The 25,801-nt window shown below is 51.6% G+C and overlaps 1 protein-coding gene across 9 annotated transcripts; it reads right to left on the bottom strand.

Moving 5' to 3' along the window:
- Window positions 1-1,625: 1,625 nt before the first annotated feature.
- On the bottom strand, window positions 1,626-25,801 carry DAZAP1 (DAZ associated protein 1). 9 transcript variants are annotated; one of them, XM_059697357.1, is made up of 14 exons: window positions 25,418-25,624; window positions 18,310-18,350; window positions 17,078-17,244; window positions 16,246-16,311; window positions 14,409-14,519; window positions 12,941-12,989; window positions 9,796-9,878; window positions 7,170-7,323; window positions 6,098-6,127; window positions 5,828-5,968; window positions 4,452-4,628; window positions 3,638-3,703; window positions 3,457-3,546; window positions 2,445-2,583 (listed from the first exon to the last, which is right to left on the bottom strand). In XM_059697357.1, exons 1-13 carry the CDS (start codon window positions 25,444-25,446, stop codon window positions 3,467-3,469), a joined length of 1,194 nt encoding a protein of 397 aa, XP_059553340.1. In that variant the 5' UTR covers window positions 25,447-25,624; the 3' UTR covers window positions 2,445-2,583; window positions 3,457-3,466. The 9 variants fall into 9 exon arrangements, 8 of the variants coding, with proteins under 8 accessions (XP_059553341.1, XP_059553336.1, XP_059553335.1 ...); XM_059697358.1 differs by lacking the exon at window positions 3,457-3,546 and having other exon boundaries at window positions 1,626-2,583; window positions 25,350-25,801; XM_059697353.1 differs by lacking the exon at window positions 3,457-3,546 and having other exon boundaries at window positions 1,626-2,583; window positions 14,409-14,516.

Genomic DNA, 25,801 nt, shown 5'->3' with positions numbered 1-25,801 from the left:
CTTGGCTGATACCAGTGGCTCTGTGGGGAGCTGGGCTGGCCTGGAGGAAAGGAAAGTCTCCAAGGAAGCTGAGAATCTCCTCAGCCATTTCCACAATCCTGGGAGAAGAGCCAATGAAACTCCACCCCAAGGAGGGGTGTCCCTTCCTGTCCCCAAGGGAATACATCATTTGGGGACTCAGGATGTGTTCTTTAGGGTGTGGCACGGGCTCCTGAGAGCACCCTACTGGCTGGAAATCCCTGTTTGCACAATGCCCTTAGCCAGAGACCTAAAATTAAAAAATTTATTTTGCCAATTAATTCCACTAATGAAAGGAGCGAAAGCTTATTAGCTGTGATGACCATGGTGATTCTGCTCCTTCCTGCTGCTTCTGTAAACCTTGGTGGCAGCAGCTCGAGGGAACAGGGAAAGCCACCACCCAGAGGGTTTTGGAGATCACAGTGAAGGTTCCTGGGCTGAGCCACTCAACGGTGTGGGGGAGGGTTACGGCTGTTCCGTTAATTAGTTTATCTCAAGCCTGGCACATTGGAGGCATCAAACCATTTTGGATGACTCTGTTTTTTATATTTTAAAATCTTGACTGTGATCTTTAGAATGACAAAATAATGGCCCCCAATGACATACCTTGAGACCATGTCAGACTCCTGATCTCTAGAACTGTGAAAGAATAAACATTGTTGTTTTAAGCCAGTTTGTGGTGATGGGTCAGTGGCTACAGGAGAGCCACACACCCAGAACAAATGGTCACAGCTCTTTCCCAGGGGCCAGACTCCTGCGACCCAGGACCTGTCCCCACCTCTCCAAGAGGCCAGACCAGCCTCAGAAAAGGGAGTCCAGCCTGTAAGCTCTGACTCACCTCCCTTCTCAGGGTTGCAAATAGGAGCTTCATTGAATGTCAAAGTACTGGGCATCTGGGATGAGGGACAGTCAAGAAAATGTAATCCAAAACATCGGAGGCTGGAAGGACTTTGCAGGCCAGGCCTATATGTGTCCAATAGGAGGGGGTAGCCCTTGTGGGATGTCAGATCCCATTCCAACTTCCTGGCCCCAGGGCTCTCAGCTCCCCTTAGCCTCCTACCCACTCTCCCACTCATCTCTAGGATCCATGTGGACTTGGCCCAAGGGCTGGGAGCAAGCTGCCCTACTCCCTGGCCCAGCCCTGCCTCTTGGGCCCTAATAAGTGTCCCAGCCAGCATGCTTCATCCCAGGGCCCTGACTGAATGCCCCAATGCCCACATCACCCATGTCAACAGCCCAATTTGTGCAAAGGCTGAGTGTCCTTCCCAAGGGCACAGTCCAGGTATCACTCCCAGAGGGACTGGGGAGGTCTGGCCAATCCCCAGCCAGATCTGTTTGTATGCCTTTTCCTTGGCACCCAGCGAGTGGCTATGAATTCCAGAACCTCATACTGGCACTGCAGCTCTCACCGGACCCCTGCCTAAACATCCTAAAACCCACATCTGCCAGAACCCAAAGACTCCTAGACCCACCAAGGTTGGGGCCAGGCCCCGCCCTGAAGCAGGCCTCAAATCATTACAAGACCACGGAGGAGCCAGGGTAGATGCGGGTTCTCCTGTGGGCGGGGTTCTTCCCCAGCAGGGAGGGAACAAATGACACAACATGGGTTCTAATCCAAACGCACTTCTCTTTATTCAAACCAGGGTCAAACTGGTCAGTGGGGACGCCCTGAAGCCACATGCGCAGGAAGTAGGCTGACAAGACCTCCTGGTCCTTGATGCAGTTGGACGCGGGGTGGTTGCCAGCTGAGCCAGGCGGGTGCAGCCCCCACGGTGCACTTGCAGACACCGCCAGGCAGATCAATCGACAAAAGCAAGGAATAAACAAAAACGAAACACACTCAGTAGACTGCTTTTTTAAGCTCCAGAGTTTCTGGACCAACGAGTCCCAACCCTCAAAGCCAGGAGTACGGGGACCAAAAATGCCCCTCACTTCCACCAGTGCCGACAGAAACCCTGTTTTAAATTAAAAAATAAGCCAGTATACATTGTAGAAAATTTCTCTTAAAAATCTCACAATTTGTAAATGTATATTTTTTTCTTTAACATAAAAGTTTACAATCTACGGTAAAACAAAAGGCTCAGGAAAATAATTTCAAAAAAAAAAAAAAAAAGGAAGAAAAAGAAACCTGAAGTTTTGAATTAAAGCTGAAGACTTTTTAAAACCCTGTTGTTGAACCAGTGACTTTTTTTTTATTGTGCTGATGGGTTAGAGAAAGAAATATATTTAAAAACTTCAGTTCAGACACCCACAGCCGCCTCCAAAAGCCTCACGTCTGCCCCTCCCCCCAAGGTTGAATCGCGATTTTTCTGCCAAGTTTGTGATTGTCACGAGTTCACAAGTTTCGAATCCTGGGTCTCAGCCATCTAGCCGCCTGCGTGGCACCAGCTAGCTAGCGTCGGTAGGGGTGGAATCCTTGAACATTGTGGTTCTGACCTCGTCCGAAGCCACTTCCACCAGCAGGGGGGCCCCCGGAGCCTGGCACTGAGGGGCCCCCATAGGAGGGGGGCTGCTGGCTGGGGTCTGAGAAACCCTGCCCAAAGCCGGCCAAGTCCTGTCCATAACCTGCGGGGAAAGAGTGCAATGAGTGGCCGGGGGAGCTGGTCCCACCAACAGGACCCAGGGTCCCGCTCCCACCTGACATCACTGGGCCCCCAGGAGCACGTGTCTCCAGAAAAAGCCCACCCTCAAACCCTAGCAGGACCCTGTCTCCGCACAGAAATAAAAGAGTCTATGAGACCTTGTGGACCCATGGTCTGTCCTGTCTGATTCTGACCAACCCTCACTTGTCCCCAAAGACTTAGGGCAGGAGCCCTGGTGGCAGAGCTGAGGGTCAGGAGAGACCCTTGGGCTTGGAGACACGAATCAATCACCTGGCCCAGCTCGGCGGACCTTGGGTTCCTAGAAAGTCTGTTTTCGAGTACAATGCAGGGTGAGCTCAGGCATGACTTTCAGGATTTAAGGAAACATCTAATCTGCCCTAGCCTCCCTCCAGATGCACCTCAGGCCCCAGACGGTCCTCCCTCCAGAGTTGACCCAACCTGGAGGCTTCCATACATGGGAGTGGGCAGGGACTACATGCGGACCATCAGGCTTCAATGACTCTAGTTGGCTGCACCTGCAGAGCCCATCTGAGTGGGGCAGGTCCCTCTCTAAGAAGGACCCTGACCCTGCACTACTGGCCTGGGTGGGTATGAAGACACTTCTGGAATGAGGGGCAGCACTGTCCTCGCTCCCTGCCCACCCGGACCACACACTTTGGATGAAGGCCATCCCAGGGCCCCCGGATTCCCAATTGGGGGCACACTCGGAGGCAGAGCTCCTGGGCCGTGTCCCAGAGGGCAGTGTGGTTCCACCCCGCCCGGGACAGCAGAGGAGGCAACGTCCGGTGCCCGGGTGCAGGCAGGTGAGGACCGTGCATGAGGAGGCGCCACCTACCTAGGCCATATCACTGCTCAGCCTGACCATAAGAGTGTAAACAAAGTATGGGCCCGAAGCCCGCCGGGTCTTGAGAATAGGTACCCAGGCCTGGCGAGAGACGAGACCAGGGTGACTACCCCAGGGTGGTAGGGAGGGGACACACTCGAGATCATGTACACCCCCACCCAGGGCCGCTCACATGTCTGTCGCCAACACGTCCTGTTCCAGGCAGGGTCGAGAACCCATGTACTCAGTGACCACAGCCCTGCAAGGCCCCAAAGGGAACAAGAGTGTACAATGCAGGGGTGCTGGGGGGCATCTGGTCAGCTGGCGGGACTGCATTAGAGGGTAAGAGTGTACCGACTTGCAGATATTGTGGTCTTGGGTGACACACAGTTCACACCATAACATGGAAAACCAGGGGCTGAAACTCTCACAGGAGACCTGAAGGCGCTGGTCCCTCACGGCAGGCAGGGGACTGACCCCGGTGTGGGGAGATACCCAAGGCCACACCCTGTCCTCACAGGAGTTCCCCCACTCAGCTGTCACCTTGCAGACCCGATTCAGAAGCACCTACTCCACGACTAGCCCCTCAAGTGAAGCACAAAGCCAACGCCAAAGCCAGTACCTGCCCCAGACCAGAGCAAGACCACCCAGCTGACACACTTGCCTGCGCTCTGCACTCGGATAACCGAGGTACCGAAGGGACAGGCCTGCAGGGGATGTCCTCAGCCAAACAGCAATTGCAGCCCTTGCACCATCCTCCTAGGGGCCCAGTTATAGCCTGTTTTCCAAACCCATAGGCCTGGGATCACCTGCTGTGCAATCCATGCTTTTCTACGATTAGTGCCCTGGCAAAAACCCAAGCAACCAAAATCCCACTTGACGCTTGCTTGATCCTAGGTCACGTGAACTCTCCAACAACTCCCACACCTCAGACCACCCAACCCAGAAAACACTGGTGGGAAATCCGCCTGTGAGGGAGGAAGTCAGGGGGAGGCATGGCCACTCACCATACTGACTGTAGGGGAAGTCTGGCTGTGCTGTTGGGGGCTTGCTCATATCCGGGGCAGCCTGAGAGGGAGGCGGCGGGAAGGCCAGAGGTGCTGCCCCAGGAGTGGCAGGTGGAGGGGGGACCCCTGGTGGCGCAAACTGATCTGGCGGTGGAGGTGGAGGCCCATAGCCAAAACCTGCAAACAGGACAGAAAAACAGACACCATGCTTGCCCACGGCCCAGACACCAGGAGCCTTCATAGGATTTCGATCTGAAACACATGTGCGGCCAGGCCCTGAGGATGAAGGGTAAGAGACCAGCATGAAAACTGTGGGCAGTTGGGACAGCGGGAGCTGAAGCAGGCCCAGGAACTAGGTGCCTGTGGTAGGTGCTGGCTGGTAATTCACTGCTCAGGAATGCTCATTAGAAGGACAGAAGTCAACCGTCCAACACAGTCCAATCCATGTGCTTTGAGAAGACAAAAGACACACCCAATCCATGTTTCATCCTCCGGCTGCAGATAATGTTTCTATCCACCTCTTGTCTTGTTAAAGCAGACACACCTTTTCTCTGAAGAGCCACAAGGCAAAGTCATCCATCATGAGGCCCTGCTCCAGGCCACAGAACTGAATTGCCCAGTCCTCGGCCACTGGCCACTTGGAGTCACTGAGCCTACCAATGTGGCTGGGCCACACTGCCCCAAGAATGACACACCTGGACCCCAAGGACTTATTAGTAAAAAGACTGTAGGACCCTTTATGTTGGTGAAATGGTATGTGGCCATCTGAGTTATGTGAGGGGGTTCCTCCTTACTATGGAACCCAGCTCCTAGAGAGGGGGAGAGAGTATTGATGTGAGAAACATCAATCAGTTTTCTTCTGTATGCAACCCAATCAGGCATCAAATCCCTAACCCAGGTATGTGTTCTAACCGGGAATCGAACCAGCTGCCTTTTGGTGCACAAGATGACAATCAACCAAGCCGTTCCAGCCAGGCTAGGCTGTGCCCTTTTGTTCTGAGGGTACTGAGGTCAGAGGAGAACCCTAACCTTCCCAGTGAGTTGGATGCCTGACACTCAGATCTTCAACCACCAAGTAAAGTACAGAGGAAAGTGAATCAAGACTTGAAGCCCCTCAATTATGAATCACAGAGATTAGGTCTAGAGGCCCATTCGAGGCATGACCATGAGGAAGAACAAGGTCTTCGTGCTGTTACAACTTGTGCGGCTGGCCCATAAGGAGGCCGAAGTCAACAAATATGGAGTCCACAAGGCCAGCCCATCCTTTTTCTCCAGGCAGAGGAACCATGACAGGCTTCCGACTACACCCCCAGTGCGAGCTCTAGGCAGTCTATAAAAGGTGTGCTGAAAAGACCACCCATGGCCCCATGACTTACTGAATTGTGGGGGGGCGCCGTAGCCCTGTGGGAAGCCCTGTGGAGGAGGGAACCCTCCAGGAGGAGTAGACACAATGTAAGAGGTGAATGGCGGGGGTGGTGGGGGAGCTCCTCTTCCCGCAGGGGGCGGTCCGTAGCCACCTGGAACACAGGATACAGGGTGAGGGAGAGCATGGCACACACTACCCCCACCTGCCCAGACCCAGGCCTGCCAGGGGCCCACTGCACTTCAGATTTTGTCATCTCCCCGTTTCCCGAACAAAGACTTACCAATTGCCTGTCCTGCTGGCACCCACATTCCTAAACCAGAAAACAAAGATGGGGATTGGTGCTGTGTTAGGCCAATGTCACCGACTGGATGCCAAGCACCGCCCTGCCCTCCTACTCTCATAGTACGATTGCCATCACTGGTGGAACTCTCCTGGAGCCCCTCTCGACATGCCCTGTGATCCCAAGAACACCAGGTGTTGCTGTCCATGTCCTCTTCCACAGGGGAGGATTCAGAGAAAAGCCACTGGGTCAATGGCCCTGGCTCTTAAACAGAACCGTCAAAAGGGATGGAGGGAACGCCCACAGATCAGAGACTCAGGTGCATGTGTGGCATCTCAGGCCTGACTACTGGCCAAGCATGGGACCTTCACCTGCTGGTGGATGAGTGTCTGGAATTAGTTTACTGGGGGTGTTTCATTTTGCAATAAATGCAGGTTTTAAAAACAACAGCTCTGGAGAGCAGGGATAAAGCCTTGAACTGTGTGGACAGCTCTGCAAAATCAGGGGTGTTGGAGGCCCTGGGTACAGACAGGCCCACTTGGCCTCCATCTGCTCCTCTCTGGACGCTGCTGCTTATTTGGGTTCCAACAAGGATGGAGGTTCCCAGATCCCATCCCAGAGCCCCCCTCTCCAACCATCCTGCCAGGCTGTTCTTAACCGCTCTCTGCACCCCACACAGAGGACCCAACAGCCCAGCTGATGTTAGCCTAAAACCTGGAGAACAGAAAAGACCCAAAGAACCAAAGAAGCAGGACTCTCCTTCTAGCCAGGCGAAAACCTCACTTGCTCACCATCAGAGTCTCAAAACCCACCAGGTTATCCTGACCTGTCGGTGAAAGAACCTAAGTAAACCACCCCAGACCGCAAGGGCAAGGATGCTCACTGCAGCCCTGCTGGCCCAAACTCCAAACATGGACTTGGCCAGGGCCCAAACATACCACCGAGGACCACACCACTCTTGAGAGGGACCTGGTGACAAGGCGGAACCCAGGGCCCCGCTGAGTAGGGAGCCCCACCTCTGCGCTAAGTATGGAGAAGTGGGTGCAGTAGCTTGTCCTGGGAAGAATCTTACCTTGTGGGCCATATCCTTGCTGCCACGTAGGAGGGGGCTGGCCTGCCCAGCCATTGGCGGCACTGGGCATGACGCGGCTCCCCCACTGGCTGGCCCCTGGCTGTCCAGGCACTTGACTTTTACTGTCGCGAGGCTCAGCCCGTTTAACCTCCACCTAGACAAACCGAGGTCTGGTTCAGGGGGACGCACGGGTCCCAGGCCCCTTCCCTTCAGACACACCCTCAGGTAACTTATGACTACACTTAGCATCTTATTATAACTTAAAACTAAATACTTAACTATATACCTTATTTAGGCCAGTAGCTTTTTCTTTAAAAAGATTTTTTTTTGGTTTTAATTATTATATTTAAAAAATGTTTCTCAGGTACAACAGATGTGACTGTGACATGCTAAGCCCTATGTGCTGCAGAGCAGGGACCCTTGAGCATTTTATGCACGACAAGGGTCTCTCAGTCAAGGTAAAAGAGCAGTGTCCTCTTTCAACAGCCTCAGAAACCCGGGACAGAGACCAGGGCCATTCCAATAATCACAGCCCTGGGAGCACTGAGTGGCAGGAGCCCGCCCCTGGCCGCATCACGGTGGTGGGGGATCTCTTCGGAGCCCACCCACCCTGCCTGCACCTTCAGCTCATACCTGAGAAACACAGTTGGTTTACTTAGGTTTTTAATTTAAAATGTCTAAAGGAAGATAAAGACTTACCTTCCCCAGGCTAACGCTTAAAAAATCTCAATTAACTCAAAATAATGTCAGAGGGAATGGATATGATAAAGAGCCTTACATTACATCTAACAAAAAGTAAACAAACATGCAATAAAATGGACATTTGGATCAGTAAGCAATCTTCATACTGTGTTGGGTCAGCAGCCCAGGACTCTTCCTCTTTGGACATGTCAGGAGCCACAGCCAGGGGAGACGTCAGCATAGCAGGAAGTGGTGATTACCCCACTTATGCTGCTCATTGGCAAAAAGATGCCCGGCTTCCAGAGTTGTCTCAGCATTTGAGAATCCTGGATTTTTTCTTTTTGGATAAACTTTAATAAGCAGGACAACAGATCCACACAGAGTCATCCTTGGGGTCTTAGTCTGGTGAGCTAAATAACCATTAGGTACCAGAATTCTGTCAGTGCTCCCTTAAAACAGAGGCACAAAAGACCCCTCCTCCCTTCCTGATGCCTCAAGGCCATTCCTCTGATGGGAATAAAGTTCCCTTAGCTAAAGGCAACTGGGCAGCAGAACCAAGGAGAGTCAAAGAGCCGAAGCTAAAGGGTCTTCACACACTCTCCTTAAGGAAATCTGGCTCTTGCTTACAAAGAAAAGCAGCCCCTGTAATTAAAAAAGGTCCTTTACTCGCTTCCTATGGGAGCGCAAAAGTCACTCTATTCTGGTTTTAATTAAAGTGGGACGGGAGCCTGTTAGTCGGAAATCCCCACTGAAGAACTGGTGGGGATTAGTGAAGGTGCTGAGACAGAAGCCAGACTCCCGCCGGCACGAGAAACCCTCTTAGTGTCAGCTCTGAGCAGTCCAGACTCAGATACCCTGCATCCCACAGCAGGTGGCTGGCAGCCTGGAGCAGGGACAGATTGTGCACTTAGCAGACCTTTCTGCTCCTGAAGCAGCACCTCATTTCTTCCAAGTTTTAAACGTCACAGGACCTTCAACTATTAAATGTGGACTCCTCTGATCTTGTGTTCTTAACTGGTGCGTATCCCTGAAGTCCTCATGATGGTTTAAACTAAAAGCTTCATTGAGTTTCGGAGTGAGGTATGTGTCTCCCACTTAGTTGGGTTCAAATGGGATTAAGCCTGCAGGGAAACCTGGGCCCCTGGCAAGTATGAACGGCTGCCCTGTTGAACATCAGGGAGCAGACTACCTGGACAGACCCCAGTGCCATGCTTCCTCCAGTATCTCAATCGGAAGGGCTGGGCATGCTGAACCGAGTGAGGAGAAACTGGGAACACACACCAACGAGACTGCCGCCGGGGTGCGCTGAGCAGGCTTTACAAGGACCCAAACGGGGATCCTACCAAAACGTGGGCCCAGACTTTGCTGACTATAAGGAACCCCACACGACAGAATTTCTGCCAGTTACTCATTTTACTGTTAAGTTCTCCAAAAGCTCGAAGGGCCCAGGCAAATGAGTAGTTATGGGCCACTTTCTGACAGTACCTCCATGGTGGCAACACAGTATGAAGATGAAACAACCAGAGGTCACTTGACTGCATGGAGTTAAGTACTATCGAGAGCATGTGGTTGGTACCGGAGTTTCACAGTAAGTGACCCAATTAAAACAACCAATCCTTCAGGATGTTTACATTTCTTTCAGTTTTACATGAAACCTGTTCTCAAAGGTTGGCTGCCCATCGCGGGGTGGATGAACAATTGGAATACAGTTCAGACATCTGAAGGAGTGGTCACTGGAACCAAGCCTGAGGCAACCCGCAATGTCACTGGAGGCCCACCGCCCACCACCCAAGTCTCCAGAGGCCCAGGTCCCACCCCACAGTCGAGGGTCCCAGCACCTCTCACCCGGACCTCTTCTATGAAAGAATTTTTGTTTCCAGTGACATCCCTCAGTTGCCTGAGACTTGGTTTGGTCTTAAGGTAAAATAAAACTACAACTACACACTTTTTTGCCCATGATGTCGTGAAAATGCATGTTGACAGCCTGGTCCACTGATTGTTCGTCCTCGAAAGTAATAAATCCAAAACCTAGCCAACGACGAAGAGTGAATCAAGGTAGCAGGGTGTTGTGACACAAAACAGGATGATGAACAGTATTAGGGACGGGCCGAAGGATCAACCCAGGGCTTCAGCGAAGCAAGTGAGGGAGGGGGCTGCAGGCCTATCCAGCAAGTGAGTGAGGCAGGGGGACCCGCTGGACGCCTGGGCCCAGCTCAAGCTGGGGTTCCAATTGGACACTTTGGAACAGCCAGGGCACCTCTTAGGGAGCAGCAGCCTGAACAGCCCAACAGCGAGGGCCATGAAACATGGCAGGGTATGCCCTGTTGTTGCTAGAACATTCTGTGGAAGACAAGTACAAGGCAGGGAGCAGTTGAGCACTCCGCCTCAGCCGCAGGTGTCCTGTGGATGCACTGTTGCTTCGCTGAAACCCAGGGTTCTCCCCCTCGGCTTGCAATGTGCTTTGCAGCTAGTGCTGACAGCAGCCATATATTGTCCTAGGCGTTAACAGTACGGTCTATACCACAGTTAGTGCCTCGCTAGGCTTATCCAACACCGTTGGGTAAGCCCAAGGAGTCCTGTCAAGGTCACATACGTATGTATACAGGTATCTATCTGCACACATCTATGTAATAAAATACACAAAGATACAGGCCACAGCGGGTTCCAGCAGATCAACTCTGCTGTCAGCAGCAAGAGCAAGAGGCACCATGTCATCAAATAAAAATTTAAACAGAAAATAATTTAGCATTTTCCAAATGCAAGGAAGTGGCAGTATAAACGAAGTTTGGTTGGTCTGGGTGAGCGCGACCACCCGGCTAACGTGGCGTGTCTGTCTGGTCCTCAGTCTGTTGCCCTTGCTCCCGGGGCCCATCAGCTGTGAGCACAAAAGGACACGTGGCAGACAGCTGCCAGGAGATCCCAAAGGACAAAAGATGGGTGAGGGGAAGTGCCAAAGCCAAGAAGGGGCTGAAGATGGACGTGGGGAAGGGGCACAGGGACAGTGTTCTGTGGTAGAGGCGTGGAGCTAGGGGCAGGCCTGTGCTGGAGACCACCTGGGAAGATCACAGGCAAAATGGCGGTGGAAGGATGGAAACAGAGAGAAGGCAGCTCAGGAAGTCAGGTGACAGACTAGCAGGGAGGGACAGCTGGGATGCAGGAGCCTTTGGTCTTGTTCTCTCTGCACATGCATGCACACAGAATCTACATGTGGCGTGAGAGAAGAAACGGAACCATGACAGCAAAATTGGAGAGGAGACAAAGCTGGTGGGAGGGCGGGGAGCAGGAGAAAGGTAAGAGGAGCAAAGATAGAAGCAGGACTGAGTGGGCCAGAGGTCAGGGGTTGCCATCTGGCAGATACGCGCAGAACCCCCGAGACAGGGACCCTGTCTTAAACCAACAGGAGAGGGTGGGGGGATGGCTTTGTGGGAGCTTCTGGAGAGTAAGGTCGGAAAGAGCTGTTTCTGGGACACCTGCTGACCAGCTGCGTCTCTGGGTGGTGCCCCTACCCTCTGCTTGCCTAGCGCTCGCGGAAGCTCACGGGGACTCGCAGAGACCTACAAAGCCAGGTGGCTGAGGACGGTGTGCACCACAGGGGAACGCAGGACCAAGCCCAAAGTTCTCTCCCCACCATCCTGTCCTGCTTGCACCTCCCGCCCTGGGCCCAGGGTTTGGACCGCAGGTGGCCTGGGAGGGGGTGAGTGACCTGGGGAATCTAAAAGCAGCCTCGGGATCCCCATGTCCTGAGGCTTCACAAGATCAGAGGCAATGGTGAAACACAGCACGGGTGATAAACGCATATTACAAGGTAACATTTTCTCAGAGTGCAGGAGTATCTGAAACCACAGGGCTCGCGAGGTCCATTAGGGCACAAGAGGCGGTGACTCGTGGGTAAGGAGCCTGGGGCGGGACGTCTAGGGACGCGTCTGTGTCAAGAGGCGACATCACCACTGAGGAAGCGGCACAGAAACACACTGAAACTTCGTTTACACCCCACTGGAGCAAAGCCCGCTCCCTCCTCTGACTGCAGGATGGCCTGTACCTGTGTGATATAATTTAGCACCTGGAGAAGAGAAATCTAAAGAGAGATCGTTAATCACAAAAATTCACAGAGAGAAAGGAAAACAACTTACTTAATAATATTACTATATTTACTATGAAACACTTAATATGTCACTAAGCATGTACGTCTATGTTAAAATTAAGACTATGACTTAACAGCTTAATCAACATGAAGGGAGGAGACATTACTTAATCATGGAGTAAGAGGATGGAAGTTCAAATGGCAAACTATTCTCCAGCATGGCGGGCGCATGCTGCGGATGGCAGCCCAGCGCTCTAGGGGTCTCCGCAGGGCAGGGGCTGTAGGGCCTGGACCGGCAGATCAGCTCCTGGCCAGGGCCCAAAGCAGCTGATGAAACAAAACAAATGGGCAGGGACAAAGAGCAGCAGCCACACAAAAAACAAACAAACAAAAAGGTAAAACCACCAAACCCAAAAGGGCATGGATGCCAGGTGCCGGCTGGCCCAGGCCAGACGTGCAAGGGTGGGCTGCCCTGGAGGGGATGTGCCCTCCTCCCGCCAGCCCCACTGACTGAGGAGAAAAATAAGAAAAACAGGAAAAAAGCATGAGGTGAATAAGGGAAACTCCACATTCAAGCTGAGCTATAGCAGATCTGGCCTGACAACATGAAATGAGACTTCTAACTACACTGGCATGAGCTGAAGGCAGGAGACAAACTACACTGGCATGAACTGAAGGCAAGAGACAGTCTTAACTGAAGAAGGTCACAATGGAAAAGGACACAAGTCTTTCGGTGCACATTAAAGAACAGAAACCATGTTCAAATTCATGTCAAATTGTAAAAACTTTAAAAGAATGAGCCAAAAAAAAAAAAAAAAAAAAAAAAGACAGTAATGTCTGACCTTGGGGAGCACAGACAAGCTGGGGGCTGCACAGGAAGAGCCTACGTTTTAATCATTTGTCTCCAAACCACCCTTTACTGAGGCAATGCTTGCTACAACCACCACCTAATTGTGAGATAGTTTGCCATCTGAGGGGGAAGGTCAAGGACAAACTCCATCTCTTTTACCTCGAGGCCTCTGCTTTTCTGCGTCGTAGATCATGACCACTTCTGTGACCTGCAAGAGAAAATGGCTGTTTGAGGACCTGGATGCCTCATGCCTATGAGCACCTCTGGCTAGAACAGAAGTCCCAAGCCAAATTCCTGCTGGGAAGTCTCCAGTCTTGGGAGTCTTGAGGCAAAAGGCTGCCTTCCAGAGGATGATGTCCAAGACTTATGAGGCCAGAGGCCCAGGCCACCACTCCATAGGGGAGTTGACAGCCAGGAGACTCACAGGGCATCCTCCCCATTCAAAACGCTAGGATGGAATGACCCAGAGCACTGTGCTTCAGGACCTCCCTTGGTCAGTACCCTGGTTGTCCTGCTGATCCAGCCCTCACTGCCCTCCCCCCACCTCCACTCCACTCAATAAGTGTGTCTCTCATCATGTGCTCTGGCATTCCTAAACCCTGGCCACTCAGCCCTCGCACACTCAACACCTGACAAACACAATACAGCGGCAGGCAGGGCCACACCACTGACAGGGCATTGAGCAACAGGGGCCTGTGCAATGGCCCCATGCACACTTGCACCCTAGCCCAGTTTTTCTCCTCTGCTGGCCCCATTAGAACTAAGTTCCCTATATGACCCTGATTAACTCTAACTCCCATGAGGTTCTAAAGGATTTTAACCTCTTCCAGAAAACAGGATCATCCCTGGGGGAAGGTCTGTATCATAGAGGAAACAATGAGCAGGACACAGAGCCAAACATATCCTGTGAAGCCTGGCAGCCTGGAGGACAGTGAGAACTGCCAGAGGAAGCAATACGGTTGGACCACGGTCCCCCATATAGTGAGGTCCACGCTGCTGGTACAAGAACCTGGGAATGGTCTCCACTCTGGAACTCCTCCACCAGGCCAGGCCTGCCCTTGGCTGCAGCTATCAGGGGTGGGCACCATGTTTTGGATCCTGGGCAGGAGGAGCTAGCTGGAGGTCCCAGGTGAACCTGACCTGGAACACACCTTCCTGCCATTGAGGGACAGAAGGCTGGCTTCTCCCCAACACTCCCTAGTGCAGTAGTTCTCAACCTGTGGTCTCGACCATTGGAAAACACATATAGCACATCAGATATTTACATTACGATTCATAACAGTAGCAAAATTACAGTTATGAAGTAGCAACAAAATAATTTTATGGTTGGGGGTCACCACAACATGAGGAACCGTATTAAAGGGTCGCGGCATTAGGAAGGTTGAAAACCACTGCGCCTTACAACCAACCGGAAAGCCTCCTGGATGCTGGCCTGGCCAGTTTACATCTGCCTGGAAGAGACGTGACTACTCTCCTGGATGGTAAATGGCCATGAAGGGAAAGGATGGGCTCTGGTTGCTCTGTTCTGGGGGCGTACGGGGCAAGAGGACAGAGCCACCATACCCACTCCAACTAGGCCAAGTTGAGCAGCTGCTGCCTGGGTGCTGCAGGTGCGGGAACAACTCACCACTCCAAATTTCTTGAAGTATTCCCTGAGCTCTGTCTCACCACAATTGTGAGGAATTCCACCAACAAATATCTTATTTGATTTACTGTTATCGTTCCTGGGTCCTTTCTGCTGTGTCAAGAAAGAAAAGTTGGTTAGACCATGTAGGGAGCCCTCAGCATGAACCCCAGGGTTGTAAGTAAGTGTCTGCATGGGTTTGAGAGCCGCTAAAGCCACCGAATACTCTGAAAGTTCCAGGGGGTCCAAAGAGAACCAAGAACAGCATTTTCCCAGAGACCCAAGGAGACCAAGTCCAGCACTGTGGTGGCGCTATTTCAAATGCATTTTAAAGTAGACTGTAGTACTCTGTTCAAATATTCTGAACTACAACAGTTACCGAACTTAAAGGTCTATACTGTGAAACAAAGGATTTCAGGACAGTAAGGAAACTACCTAGGGCCTCCATAATTAATTTCAGATGGTGATTTTCAATTTGTTGACCAAAACTTCAGCTCCTGCCCTGAAATGCTGCCCCTCCCAACCCCCTCCATGTCTAACACCCCCAAGGAGCTTATGGGTTAAGTCGTTCCAACTGCTCTTGATTAGCAATTTTGGGGATGAGTGAGGGTTCCCCAGGTATTATGGCCTGTGCCTATTCTGTCTTAATAAAGTTGCCAAGAGAATAAAGGACGGTTAATAAGCACATACAATCTGAACCCTGATTGGAGTTCAGTCTGAAAAGCTGTGAAGGTCATTTGTGAGACAGTCATAGAAATATGAGCTGGCAGTGTGGACATGGGTGACATCTTAGGCATCTTAGTTGTGGGGATGGGGATTCTGTGGGAGGCTGGACTTCTAGGAGATTCATGCTCCAGAATTTAGGAGTGGTTTATGTAGACAGAGATGAATATTAATATAGATAACTGGAAAATTATAAAAACTGATTAATCTAGTTTCCTGTAACTTGAAAACTTTACTAATAGAAATTGGGAAAAATAAAAATGGTTTCAAGGGTCTGAGGCCCCTACCAGCAGCAGCTGGAATCCTGCTAGAAATGCAGATCTCAAGCCTCCACTTAGATCAGACACGTGTGTGTGGAGCCTGTGTGCAGCTTCTCAACAGCCTCTAGCCCAGTTCTGTTCAGTAGGGCTTTCTATGGAGATAGAAGCGTTCTGAGTGACAGTCTTCTCTGAGAACTGCTAGGTGGTGGAAGGGAAGATGTGGGCAGTACGCGACAAAAGACAGGTCTGTTCCAGCTGACCCAGCACCAGGGGCCACACACAGCTCAGAAAATCTCCAGGAGTCATTACACTGGCTATTCAAGTGACCAGCCACTAGCTTTGTGTCTGGAGGGGAGCGGCTGCAGAGCTGGGAGGTGAAAATCTCAGAGTTAAGGATGACCAGGCCACCAAGTAAGAGAGGAGTGAGGGAGTGGGAAAAGGAATTTCTCTTGGCCCTTTTGGGCAGGCTGAGAGTACTTGGGGCAGATAAAAGCAGACGGCTCCAATGATAAACAGGTGTGAGCTGTCATTTTTTTTTTTAAGGTAGACTAATAAAAATTATCTTCTTGGCTACAAGATTAAAAAAATTTAAAGTGTTGAATAAATCTGAGCAATTCTCAGCTGGTCAACTGTCAAAGATGACCTTCAGTCACTCCTAATCTTAATGAGCAAAAATTCTGATCAACGACAAGTTTGTCTAACCATGATGCTGTACATCTGAAACTAATATGGAATAATACTGAATGTAAACTGTAATTGGAAACAAAGAAACAAAAATAAAAAGAACAACAGCAAAGGCACATTGTGTCCTTTAAACTGGCTGTTGAACATGCAAGGTTGCCCACCCAGCCCCTTACCCAGCCTTCTTTTGGCCGCGTCCTCTCTGGCTGCATTCCCCGAGGTGTACATGGCTTTGGGTCGATCTGTAGGAAGTTTCAAATGAGCCAGTTGTAAATATGAGGATCTTTTCTCTAGAAAAGAAGGTGTCAACAACAGCAGCCAATAGCACAGCACACTAGCACTTGCAATCAATTCACACCATGTCCACATCCAGACCCTACTCCAACCTCCAGTCTGAATACAAGCCTTAATCTTTTTTTAAAATATATTTTTATTGATTAGAGAGAGGGGGAGAGATAGAAACATCAATGATGAAAGAGAATTATTGATCAGCTGCCTCCTGATGCCCCACACTGGGGATCGAGACCACAACCTGGGCAGGTGCCCTTGACTGGAATCGAATCTAGGAGCCTTTAGTCCGCAGGCCGACACCCTATCCACTGAGCAAAACCAGCTAGGTCCAGAGCCTTAGTCCTTTTATTTATTTATTTTTTTAAAATATTTTTAAAATATATTTTTATTATTTCAGAGAGGAAGGGAGAGGGAGAGAGAAACATCAATGATGAGAGAAAATCATTGATCAGCTGTCTCCCGCACACCCCACACTGGGGATTGAGCCCACAACCCAGGCATGTGTCCTTGACTGGAATCGAACGTTGGACCCTTCAGTCCGCAGTCTGGCGCTCTATCCGCTGAGCCAAACCGGCTAGGGTGAGCCTTAGTCCTTTTAGATCAACCCCACAGGAAAGAGTCTTTAACATAAACATCCACAAAAGCTCAGGTAACCCAGTGAGCTGAAGGATAAGTGACAGAGAAAGGGGTGAGGATCTCAGCTGCAGCAGGACTTACATTTCGACCATCCAGTGTGTGTGGTCTGCTGGCCAGCACTGTGCCCACACAGTTCGGGTCCTTAAACTTGACAAACCCGAAGCCTCGAGACTGGTTGGTTGTCTTATCTTTCATGATCACACAGTCCACAACTTCTCCATACTGGGAGAAGTAGCTGCGAAGAGTCTCTGCTCAGAGATCAGGACAGAAACAGACACACACACCAGAGCGTTAAGCACAGCATGACAGCTGGCATGCAAATATACACACGCACACACACGTGCAAGTGCTGCTCTTTTGATTCACCAGCCTAACCTGGAAAGTAATTAGCCACTTTTTTTTTTTTCAAATCTCATTTTTATTTTATTATTTTTAAAATCTTTATTGTTGAAAGTATTACACATGTTCCCTTTTTCCCCCATTGACCCCTTCTAGCCCGCCCCCTACAACTAGCAACTTTTAAAATACATACATATTTTTATCAATTTCAGAGAGGGAGGGGGGAGAGTGAAACATCAATGATGACAGAGAATCATTGATCAGCTGACTCCTGCACACCCCCATAGGTTGAACCTGCAACCGGGATACGTGCCCTGACCAGGAATCACACTGTGACCTCACGGTTCATAGGCCAATGCTCAACCACTGAGCCACACTGGCTGGGCCAACTAGCCACTTTAAAACTGACTCATCAACTAGTTTGGGGGCAGAGGAGGAGGATAAAGGATAGAAAACACATGAGGAAGAATGGGGACTCCACATGGTGGAGTACATCATGTCTTCTTATAAACTAGAAATGCTGCAACTGAGCATGGTTTTGGCAAAGGCATTCAGTAAAGTGAAGTTTAAGAGAATGCAGAACAACTTCGAAGGCCACTTGATAACCAGCTTCTTCCTGCTACATCTGAACTCAGTGACCACTGGGCAAAGGCCTAGCCACCGCACTCTGCACACTAACAGTCCTCCTACCTCCAGAACCTACCTCGGCCTTGAGCTAGGAAGCTGCAGTTTAATTTCTCCCTCAATTCTGCTGTGAAACATCAGGACGATATTAACCTTTTCAAAGCCAATATTGCATTCCCTCTGCCCCCTGCTAATGCCCAATCTAATGCCCCTTTACCCCAGAAATCAAAACAATAAATCAGTGAAGAATTAAAGAAACCTGAGGTAGTAGTAAGAGATGAATTCACAACACAACTTGAAGACCAAGGTCAGCCTGCCTGCAACGCCTGGCATTCAGCCATGGCACCTACCTTGGGTGGTGCTCCAGTCAAGACCGCCCACGAAGAGCTTCCTGCAATTCAACAAGAAAACATTTAGGGTCAAATGGTTCTTGCCTTAAAGATGCTGCCCATCTGACCCATCCCAAGACAGTAATCCACACCACAGAAGGAGTTCACACAAACATGCTGAGTTGTCACAGTCATGGTCACGGTCAACAGCCACGGCCATCACCTGGCCTCACTGATTACAGATCTGAAAAATGATTCTAAGACTTGCCAACATGGCAGGGTGAGTGTTATAATGTAGTAAAGACAATATATCCAGAATTGTACATGCACATGGACCACAACCACAGCAAGTCCCTCCTCTAACACTCTTGAAATTATTTATTTGCAATCAAGATCTGAGATCACAGAGGACAAACCAGAATGACAGCAAGGGTAGGGCAAAGCCTCAGACCCACCATGTGATCATGAGCCAGGACCCACAAATCATTAGAAAGATCCCCAGAGCTCCAGACCCAGCACTGGAGCCCTAGCCCGCATTCCCCCACTCCAGGGTGGCCTGGGTTGTACTTTCAAACAGTCACACTAGAACTTTCAGGAGGAACCCCACACTGTCTCTGCAGCCTTATGTCTGCACAGCCCTCAGCGGGTTCAGAAATCAGAGCCCCCCTACTACCCTCAGGGAGGGTCCCACACCGCTAGGACTCAACAAGGGAGGGCTGTGGTAGTGCCTGCCTTTTCCACCTCTCACACAGCCCTCCAACTGGCTGGACCTGGAGTGAACCAAGGTGCTGCAGCTGTTCCAGCTTTCACAAGGGACTATGCTCACCTTCCGCACGCTCAGCATCCCTCTGTATCATTCTAGCCTCCCAAAGCCCTGGAGACAGGTATGACAGAGGAGGCAGGGAGAGAGGGCTCCAGCAGCAGTGGTGGCAGCTCTCCACCCTTCTTGTTTCACCCAGGAAGAGGGGACACTACCACTTTCATCCTCGGAGCTGGACCTAAACACTAACTGGCGGGTCTTCAGATGCTGGCAGGTGGCCCAGGCTCAGTTCCTGCCTGAGACGCAGGACCCTGCAAGGCTGGTAACATTACTGCCTCCTGAGCAACTAAGAGAACCATCAGACCGGGAGCTTTGCCCTCCACCTAATAGAACCCTCAAGGTAACAGGCACACCTGTCACCTCTGCTCCATCTGGTGACTCAAGTCTCAGTGTGCCAGCCACTGGCAAAATGCCTGTGACAGCAGGACTATCAGGGGCTTCTTCCAATCTGCCTTTCCTCTAAGGAAGAACAATTTATATTTAGTGTGTGAAAAACAATTTCCCACAACCAGACAGGTGCCCACTACCATCCTCAAAATGCCAACAAATAGGCCACCACCAGTCCCTAGTTGGGGAAGGCTGGAAGGGAACTCAGGATGCATCTGGCCGTAGCTATACTTCCAGCACCTTAGAAAGGGAGCTTGGTAAAAACAGGTTTCAGGGAACATGCTGACCAAGCCGTAGCGAGGCTCACATTTAGACCTCATTAACTTAAAACCATGTCGCAGGCCACCTGCCTTCAAACCATTAGGGGGGCGGGGGGAGCGCCTCCATCTGTGCCCCACTCCCCAAGGGCTGTCCAGGCGCTGCCCAAAGCAAGCTGTGACTCAGGCCCAGCCTCACTCAGTATGCCCAACCCCTTGAGGCCTGGAACCCAGTAGTGGCATAGGGCCTTGAATGACAAGGGCCAGAGGTTGGCTAGCACTGCTAAGTAACTGCCTGTTTGCCCAGTCCTTTGGAACAAGAACAACGAAAGGTTTGCTGTGGAAAAGCAGCTTCATGCAGGAAAGAGATCTCAAGAATTAAAAAAATAAAATAAAAATAAAACAAAACCCAATTCACTTAGAGAACACCAGCTTCTATTTACCATTGCATCCACCAAAACAGTAAAGTAATAAACTGTTGCCCATCCAAGAACCCCAACCTCCACCGCCCACCCGTAGAGGAGGAACCCGCCAGACCAGTCCAGGTTCCAGCCTTCACTTAAATTTCAAAATTAGGCATTAAGGGGGAAAAACTAGAAATGCCATCACCCACACAACTGACAGAACTTGCATCTGCTCTGTGGATGGATAATAACATGACATCAATACTGTGCTTTCCAATTTTATCACTGTGCTGTGTGCATTTAAGAGAATATCTCTGTTCTTAAAAATGAAACACATGGACAGGTCTACACAAAGGGGCATCAGGGTACCACTTCCTTCTGAATACTTCATGAAAGATGAACAGAGGAACCAATGGGGCAGAATGTTAGCCCCTGGAGAGTCTGGCTGGAAAAAGAATATTGGGAACTTTTGTTACTAATCTGTAACCATTCTGTAAATCTGAAGTTATAAGATTACAAATTAGGAAATTCTCATTATTGAGTCAATGCCAGGATTTAGAAACAAGTCACGTAGGGTATCTGAGACACTCAGCCAGAGGTGCCTCTTATATGACCATCAGCTTACGCAGAGGGAAGAACACGCCAGGCCTCCAGGTGGGGCAGTGCTGTGCTGCACACTTTGAATGTTTCCACTTCCTTTCCTCCTGCTCTGAGGGCACACTCTCATGGTCTGCACACGGAAGCTTCAGAAGGTCCTGGGAGGCCAGCTGACTGTGTGACAGAGACCTTTCCAGAGCCCCAGCACAAAGCCCCAACCTCTGAGCCTCAGTTTTTGTAATCAATAAAATAAAAAGGGCCCTGGGTGCCGACCTCACCGGACAAGTGAGAAACAGGTGCCCCAGCACCCCAGAGACTAAGTTCCCCCCAGGATGAGCCCAGACACAGCTCCCCCCTGCCCAGGCAGCATGACCATCCCTCGTCAACACCGAAATGAAGCCCTGGCACCAGTGGGAACCCTGTTCAACCCACCGGCGGTCCAAGGGCAGCCCACACAAACTCATTTGGCACCATGTGAATCTCAGGAGTAGATGGGCATGTACACATGGGACTCTGCAGATTAAGGGATTAGCCAACCATGCCGGCTCCCTTCTCCAGCCCTTCCCTGCTCTGAAGAGTATTATTACCAGCTGAAACTGGATGTCAGGGCCCCATAGACTACCTGCACTCCCCAAACCCAAGTGCAAACTTCCTGGCTCTATCAGGTCCTCCCAGGAGAACAAAAGTCTGGTTCCCAAGAGAGAAACAGACACCACCACCAGCTGGGGGATCTGAGAGAGGTTGTCTATGATCAGCACATTGGCTCAGAGGGCCTATACCTCAAGAGGGGGCTGGTGACTTCCTCCTGGAAGGGGCTCTGCACAAGTGACTGCGGACCAGGCTCCGGTTGATATTCCCCTTGAATGTTTTTGGATGACTACCCTGCTTTTGCTCTGTGGACTTCAGGGCAACTTTGTAGTTTTTACACCAGGAAGTCAGCCTTCTGGCTCCCCCTGGCTGGGACCGACCACTGTGGGCTCTGCCCTGGAAGCATATTGGTAGGCTTCGGAAAGTTCCATCCCGCTTAGTAAGAAAGCCACCCACAGGCAGCAGGGAGCAGAGGCAGAGGGCCTGGACTAGTCAGTTGTTGGGCAAATGGCCACTTCTTCTTAGAGAGCATCCAACCCAGAGCCTCTGTTTGCACCTTTCTGGTCTCTAGTGGGGACACATTAGGACTTGTTAAGTCTGTCCTAGTTTCCTTGCAGGAGGCAGGCAGCCCTGGCCCATAGGCCTCACTCCAAAGCCCACCCTATGCCAGCCCCTGCCCTCTACACTCAGGCTTCCTTCCTGCCAGCAGGGAAGAGCGCCCCCTCCCAGATGACTATGGGGGCTGTGTGACACAAGAAAACCCCAGGACTAACTGTGCCGGACAGGAGGAGCCCCTCCACTACCCTATTCTATACAGGACCAATGTCCTCCCCAAATCATGACCTCTCTGAAGCAAACCAAACAATGACTCTCCCACATCATTGGGCCATCAGCACAAATAGGCATTTACAAGTATAATCCACAGCTCCTGGTACCCACCCTCCCAGGCCTCAACCCAGGGGTATCCTGCTTCCAGAGTCTCTCCAACAAAATATTCCAGAAAGACCAGGAAGGACTCAAGCACTCCGCCTTGGGACCACTCCACATGCCATCACTCAGCCAGTGCCAGGCTGCAGGCTGCTGAGGTCACCCATTTGCAGCCTCTCTGGGTAAGCAACCATGGGCTCACCCCACATCCCCAGTCTTTCCTTGAAGTGACCCCAATGCAGCGTCCTTCCTTTCCTTGCAACTCTGCCCTCAATGACATGTAGATGTCCCCGTCTTACCAGTCCCCAGTTACGCAAATAGGACCACGTGTTTCAGATAAAATCTTCCTCACTTTTCTCTAGTTCCTGACAGTTTGGCTACCCCAGAGGTGGATGGAACAAAGTGCCTCTGAATGCCTTTATCTGTAAAGGGAAAGAGCCCTCCCCAGCACCCAGGAACATCAAGATGGCAGGCACCCTCAGATGTCCACCCACAGACCCCAACGGATAATCTGGATCAAAAGACCTTTCTTTAAGCTGACTTTCCAAGCTTGTGGCAGGGGAAGGAGGACCTCAGCCCTGTCTGTTCAGCAGGATCCCCAGCAATATGAATGCCTGTCACTGCAAAGAATTCCTCAGAAGGGAGGACATCTGGCCATCCACACATCAGCTACAGAGGGCCATACGTGACTACAGGTGACACTCACTGTTCCTGCCAAACTTCTATCCTCAAGACCTAGCCTTTGCTCTGCTCTAGCTGACGGTGACAATCAGGACTTTAAAAACATTAAGTAAAGCCCGTGGTCTCACCCAACTTCCATTCTCCCATCAGATTTCATGCTGACCTCTGAGCCAGCTCAGGTAGTAAAGAACTAGAGCAGCTCTTCCTTCAAAGACAAATTCAGTACAGACCAGGAAGGAACGGTGCCCCAGGCATCCACACATTTCCTGAGGCCTCCACAGTGTACCCACACATGTGGGTCTGTCAAGGAAAGGGGAGTGGCCCCTCCCACCTGTCAAGTACTCCCTAGGGAGCTACTGGAGTGGTGACCAGACACCAAAGCAAAGGAGGTCGGAGGTGAGGGTAGCTGTTACCAGATATCATTCAGACCTGCCATATCCTGATAATGTCTGCCCTCACTTGGATCTGAGCACAACCTCCCACATGGTAACCACTCCAAAGTCGAAAACATGGTCTCCTCACAGGAAATTGCAAGAGGGCCCATTGCCAAGAAGCCTGGTTAGCCCAGTTACATAGCAAGGAGGTCAAAATGGACCTGGGATGCCACATCCAACGAAAACAAGATTCCTATATAAAACAGAAACTTGTTAGTGCTTTTTGGCAATAGATTTTTACTTGCAAAGCAATAAAACGTTTCTGGGACACCTGTGATTTACAGCTTTAAAACTCAGGCTGTTGGGTAGATTCATCAGAGTGGGAGGCAAACATGGCCAAGCAGGCCCTAGTCTAAATCCTGGTTCTGTAGCCATCCCAAGCTACCCAAAGGTCTGGAGAGTCCAGACCCAGGCTGGGACCGAAGAGTTGGGACAAGTTGTAGGGGTGAAATGCCTGGCATCCCTGTCTCCTCATGATCTCCAGGCTCCTCCCTCCCTAACCTTCATCTCTGCTCTCCAGGTGAGAAAGAAAGGCAGCCCAGGCTTGAAGACCCCTGTACTCTGGGAAGACATGTGCATGTGGGTGTGGATGTGGATACGGTAAGCCTGCTAACTCTCTCCCCGCCTCCGAGTTTCCTGTTAGAAGTGCTGCAACTTTTCATTTACAGAACACAGTCTTCTAGTGCCTGACAGGGTTCAAACACACACACACACACAGACACAGACAGCTGTGAGCTAAGTGCTTTCCTCCAGGGTCCACTAAATGGCATGAGGTTTTGGGGAGTGGGGAACCCACAAAATGCATTTTACATCCAAGGTGTTCCCAGTGGCTGGAGCCAGATGAGGGTCTGGTGATGCCAGCCTCCCACCAGCAAACAATGACTGACTCACCAAATCAATCACTTTGTAAACACATCTATTCAAAGCTCAGGGCACCAAGAAATATACGCAAGGCCAGGGAAAAGCAGCACACACTATTTTGCCATCTTCTTCAAAGAATCTAACTGTAAAATTACGCTGGTGCAGTGGGAGCTGGTATCTGCATAGAAAACTGGAGCAATCCCCTCCACTAGGGCAGAACCGCATTTTCTAGCTCCTTTGGGATGGCTTCTCGGATCTCATCTTGTGCAGCATTAGGCAAGGTTATAATTAAGGGGAAACTTAGCTGTAATAAGCCTGCTCTGATATCGCCAAAAGGAAGACCTCAGAATCAAGGCTTTCTGCCCACCCGCCCGAGTTTTCCTTTTCCTTTATTTTAAATACACCTCTGGAGTTTCGGTGGGGGGCTGAACGAAAAGGGGTTCCATCTACATAAAAACAAGTTACAGACGCGACGGCTGCACTGACCGGTCCCCGTGACCTTGGCTCGGGGGTCCTCTGTGTGTGACCCTTCCTTGTTTGGGGGAGATAGAGTGGAAAGGGTGCGATGCCGCCCAGAGTCTCTGATGGGAGAAGTTGGGCGGCTGCAGAACTGGAACCCCCAGTCGGGCCCGCCACGTGCGCTGACCCACCAAGTTTGTGAGCGGACTGGGGGCGCCGCGAAACCCTCCAGGTCCTCGTTCCGGTACTCCAGGACAAACACCGGCACGGGGGCGCCCGGGGCACCCAGGACAGTACAGATTCCCATTTGGAGTCTCCTAGCGGGAAATCCAGGCACGGAGGTAGACGGGGAGCCCCAGACCCTCCAGGTTCACGCTCGGGGTACCCCATGGTAAACTCAGGCACGGCGGTAGCAGGCCCCGCCGGTGCCCCATAGGCTCCCATTCGGGAGTCCCCCAGCGAGAAAATCGGGCGCGGCGGCGGCGGGCACCCCGCTCCCCCCCCCCCCGGCCCTCTAGTCTCCCGTTCGGGGTCCTCCCGGGCCAAGAAACAGCGGAGACCCTCAGAACCCCCGGGTTCCCACTCGGGGTCCCCCTCCCCCGGCTAGGAAGCGGCAGGATCCCGGGCTGCGGCCCCGCAGCGTGACCTTGACGGGCCAGGCGGCGTCTGGGAGGGGGCCGGCCGACGCTGCTGAGCGGCCCGGCGAGTCCTCACCCGATCTCGTCGGCGCCCGAGTTGTTCATGGCGGCGGCGGCGGCGGCGCTCGGCGTCCCGGGCCCCCTGGCTCGCTCCCGCCTCCGGAAGGTCACTGGCCCCGGCGCCCTCCCCACAGCAGCGGCCCGGATCTGCGCAACGGCGGCGGCCGCGCTGCCTCCTCCCCTCAGCGCCAACCCAACAGTCACCGCGCGCCCCCGCGCCCGCGCCGCCGCCCTGCACACGACCGGGCGCGCTCCCGCATAGGACGTCAGGGGGCGGGGCCAGGGGTGCGCCCGCGTGCGTGCCGTGTGCGTGCAGGCGTTCGTGCGTGCGGCAAGGCTGACGCAGCTCGACCGCCGCGCGTAGAGCTTCCTTCTTGGTGGCTGCCAACGTCGCCGCGGG

Source organism: Myotis daubentonii, chromosome 5 (assembly GCF_963259705.1).
Source record: "Myotis daubentonii chromosome 5, mMyoDau2.1, whole genome shotgun sequence".
Lineage (NCBI taxonomy): Eukaryota > Metazoa > Chordata > Mammalia > Chiroptera > Vespertilionidae > Myotis > Myotis daubentonii.
This window is presented reverse-complemented; position numbering and strand designations above follow the sequence as displayed.

Coding starts and splice junctions, on each gene's coding strand:
- DAZAP1 (XM_059697352.1), bottom strand. CDS start 25,446: ATGAACAACTCGGGCGCCGACGAGATCGG. Junction 17,245..18,309: donor TGACTGGAGCACCACCCAAG/GTAGGTGCCATG, acceptor ATCTCTGAGCAG/AGACTCTTCGCAGCTACTTC. Junction 6,128..7,169: donor GCAAGGATATGGCCCACAAG/GTAAGATTCTTC, acceptor TTTCTGGTTTAG/GAATGTGGGTGCCAGCAGGA.